General features: G+C 46.6%; 1 protein-coding gene across 1 annotated transcript; it reads left to right on the forward strand.

The window, feature by feature from the left end:
• Nucleotides 1-3155: 3155 nt before the first annotated feature.
• On the forward strand, nucleotides 3156-3876 carry LOC109787568 (glutaredoxin-C1). Its single transcript, XM_020346109.4, has one exon. The coding sequence runs from the start codon at nucleotides 3266-3268 to the stop codon at nucleotides 3575-3577; it is 312 nt and encodes a 103-aa protein (XP_020201698.1). The 5' UTR covers nucleotides 3156-3265; the 3' UTR covers nucleotides 3578-3876.
• Nucleotides 3877-4101: the final 225 nt, after the last annotated feature.

Here is a 4101-nt window from a genome sequence, read left to right on the forward strand (position 1 = left end):
GAGAAATGTGGTTGTCCAGACTATTTATCATTTTATCTCAAACACGCGGGCCCAACAAAAACACCACCCCGCGACACACATTTCCCTTTTTTTGCCACAACCTCCCCTTCCCGCTTGATTTTCTAGCGAGACCAGATGGCGTCCACCTCTCCTTCGCCATGGCGCCCTATGTTTTTCATCCCGCCAACCGCCCTGCTCTCCACCGTATCCAAGTGAAAAAAAGAAGTAATTATGTCTTATTAAACTATATACATTCCTTGATGATATTCTTGACTACTACACAATTGCTTGCATTTGAAATTGAGAACACCCTATAGTCGGCGTGTAAAAAAATCTGTTTGTGCTGCTAAATCCCAGTAAGAAGCTGAGTACTATTCTAAATTGTTAAGCTGATGCAGCAATCTTGAAAACTTCAAAGAAATCACCTTTAACCAGTTATTATTATTAAGCGCATACAACAATCTTGGAAACTTACCAAAGATAATTTTTTAACTTCTAGCTATACCAAATGGCCCAACTCCTCTCTTGTCGTTCTTCACATGATAACCTGCAAGGAAGAACATTTCAGTAGATAAAGAAGAGAGTTCATGTTTTGATGGTCCTTATTTTTGAATCCCATAAAAGCCTTGAAAACAGAACTTAACACAATATATAGCAGGACCATGAGAACAAAATTTGTCCCCATCCTATGCTCCTTACTCTTGACCTATCTATCAAACTTTTTTCCCACACCTTTAGATGCTGACATCTTTCTCCCAAAGATAGTAGGTTCAAAATGTATTTATTGGGACTCAGTACCTACCGATAGTTCCTAGTTGTTTTTAAGTTTCAGCTTTTCTATCATACAATATATTATAGGTGATTACAATGCTTTATATGTTGATTGATTAGTGCCACACAAATACCACAATACCAATTATTTAAAAGAATGGTGTCCACTGTCCAATGACGTTTGGACTACTTTAGCAATAATAACATGTGTTGAACCTGTAAAAATCATACAGGGAAATTCTGAAATTGTAGTATAAGATTAAGTAACCTCGGACTATATTTATTCAGGTATAAAATGGAAGACAATATTGTGCAGGCATAGAATGGGCATCCCCTTGTGAACATTACATCATGGAAACAAACTTGTCTTGTGACAGAAATAGTGATAGAAGGAAATACTGACATGGTTAGATAAAAAAAAGATAATGGAGGCATACTTCTGAGTTGTGACGGAGAGAGAGGGAGACATCTTTCTCTCCGCTCCTCCTTCGACTCCACATTCATTCTTGTGACCATGTCTGAGCCCTATCTCTTTGAAATTTTGTACTAATACAGAATCCATTGACCATTGAAATTCAACCGGAGACCACCCAATCTGAAAGGTTTTATGTATATAAGTAATAGGTTCCAGAACTAACAATAGATTGTTAATAACCACTCCTATTTACGTATAACAAAAACAGTATATCACCAAAATCTGTATCGTCATCGATCAACATAAGCACAAAGATCAATCATACATAGCTTGAGTGGAAAATTCAGTAGACTTGCAAAGATGATCAATTCCTCTGTTCATTCTTCAGCGAAGAAGCAACCAGTCCACAAGAGATAGGCAATTCCTCTGCCCATCAAACTCGTTGCCACCCGAGAGTAAAAGGGTAACACCCAAGAAAAAAAGCAGGGAAGAGGCCAGCCGTGGCTCAGGCTGCTCTGCTCCCAGCCGAATCAGCAGCCAACAACCTTTCGTTGACTCCGCTCCCTGCCAAATCGGCCGCTGCCGCTTGTTATTGACACTGCTACTTGCACTGCTCCTCTTGATCTCGTCTCCTTCCGCCACCTTGCTGCTCCTCCTCCCATCACCGTCATCAGATCGGGAGAGACGGGAGAGAGGTAGCGGCGTCCGACTGAGAGAGCGATCGGATCGAGAGGGAGAGAGAGATGTGGGAGTGGCGGCGGCGGCGTCGCGCAGATGGCCGGCAGGGCGAGTGTGTCGAGCAGGAAGGAGGTGAGAGTGAGACGCGATGGGTATGGTGCGTACGGCATATCGACCGAAGATGGTGGCGGAGCCAGGCGATGGTGGTCGTCACCTTACTCCAACGGAGGCCTAGGACGGCGTGATCCGCTAAACCCATCACCGACCACGAACCGCAGGAGGGCCGGGGCGTGGTAGCAGGCGACTGCTGCTGGTAGTGGAGATCCGGAGACCAAGTGTCGGCATGCGCACGGCGAGCTCCCACGAGGGCTGACTGGGAGCGGCCGCGCTGGGATGGTGATGGCGGCGGCGGCGGCTGCTCGAGGTCGCGTAGGGAGAGTGCCCCTTGATCGAGGGGATCGAAAATGAGGATGGGGCTCGTGGGGATCGTGGCCAAGGAGCGGGTGCATCGTGAGGCTCGCGTGGAGAAAAGGGAGTGGGATCGATCGTGGGAAAAAAGGATCAGTTTCATGTACGTGGGCTGAGTTGGCATGTTTTTTTGGGCTGGTGCGATAGCGGCCCTCGCGCGACGCTCAGAGATTTTTATCGATGGCTATTGTAGGTGCGAAGAAGAGGTCGAACCATCACGACGTTCGATCCTCCTTTAATAGTAGAGATGATAGAATTTTGTGTATATAAGACTACACAGGGTGACAAGCAACCTATGGTTGGAGGGTGGTGGTACCTCAGCCCACCAGGGATCAACTCCAGATTGGACTTCTGTGATAAAAAGCGGAATATTATTTTAGTGGAGGCCGAAGTTCTTGTGCTGATAGGGGTAGAGTGTGTGCGCGCTTTTATACGGGTGCATATATCCAGGCATCTACATTTGTGCTGGTTTTGGAAGAAGAAAAAACTGCAAAGGACCATATGGTCTCACCAGCATCTCTGTCCATGTCTCTCTCATCTGACTTGTCGAATAGGGGATAGAAGAGAATTTACTAAAAGTCAGAGCTCCATGCCTTATCCACAATATAATTCATTGTACCCCTTTGGTATATCAGGTCGCCGCATCGCCATTGCCATCCAAAAATTCGATACTCCACAGTCCACACTGAACCCATACATGGTGTCGCACAAATTAAAGGAGCTCGGCATTTATCCGAACCCTCCAGTATCACCTTTTGCTGGTCAAATTGCTCGAAGATCATCCTGTCGGTGCACATTTCCATGGCTATATATGCAAGGCTCCCCTATGCCCAGCTCAAAGCAAGCCAGCACAGCTCAAAGCCTCGTATACAAGAGCTAGCTAGAAGCGATTGTAGCTACTAATTGAGCTCACTAGCATTGGCACTAAGCTTGATGGAGCAGGTGACGAAGCTAGCGGGGCAGCGGGCGGTGGTGATCTTCGGCATGAGCTCCTGCTGCATGTGCCACACCGTGACGAGCCTCCTCCGCGATCTCGGGGCGAACCCGACGGTGGTGGAACTGGACGAGGACCCTTGGGGAAAGGAGATGGAGAAGGCGCTGGTGCGGCTCATCGGCCGGAACCCTGCTGTGCCGGCGGTGTTCATCGGCGGCAGGCTCGTCGGATGCACCGACAAGGTCATGTCCCTTCACCTCAGCGGCAAGCTCGTCCCTCTGCTTCGTAATGCAGGTGCTATCTGGGTGTAGTGCATGGGAGGGGTTTGTAGATATTCGGCCGCATGCAGCTGACACGGGACAATAATAATATATACACGTAACACGTATGCTACGTGTTCTGTCATCTTGTATCAGGTGATGACGAAGACTAAGGCAAATGCTAGTCATTTTCTTTTCACTGCACAAGGGACGTGTCCGGTCATGGTGTTACAGAATGTAATAACTAGTTTCCGGTCACAAAGACATGTAAAATATCATGCAAAGTTTCGATAATTCAACCCAGAGGCCGGGCTCAGATGAGCCCGATGAACAGTACCATGATTTAAAAAGGAAAGAAGTTCAAAAAATTCTATTTTTTTGTGGTGCAAGATGCTTCTCTGCGTGAACTCCGTGTAAAACTTTGTGAAGTTTGGACATTCGTGGAGCTCGTGGCAAAAAAGACAAAGTCAGACGTGAACAGTGCGATTTTCAAAAGTTTCTCAGACATCCGAAGTTTGTCTTTTTTGCCACGAGCTTCTGGAATGTTCAAACTTCACAAAATTTTGCATGGAGTT

Source organism: Aegilops tauschii, chromosome 5, assembly GCF_002575655.3.
Source record: "Aegilops tauschii subsp. strangulata cultivar AL8/78 chromosome 5, Aet v6.0, whole genome shotgun sequence".
Lineage (NCBI taxonomy): Eukaryota > Viridiplantae > Streptophyta > Magnoliopsida > Poales > Poaceae > Aegilops > Aegilops tauschii.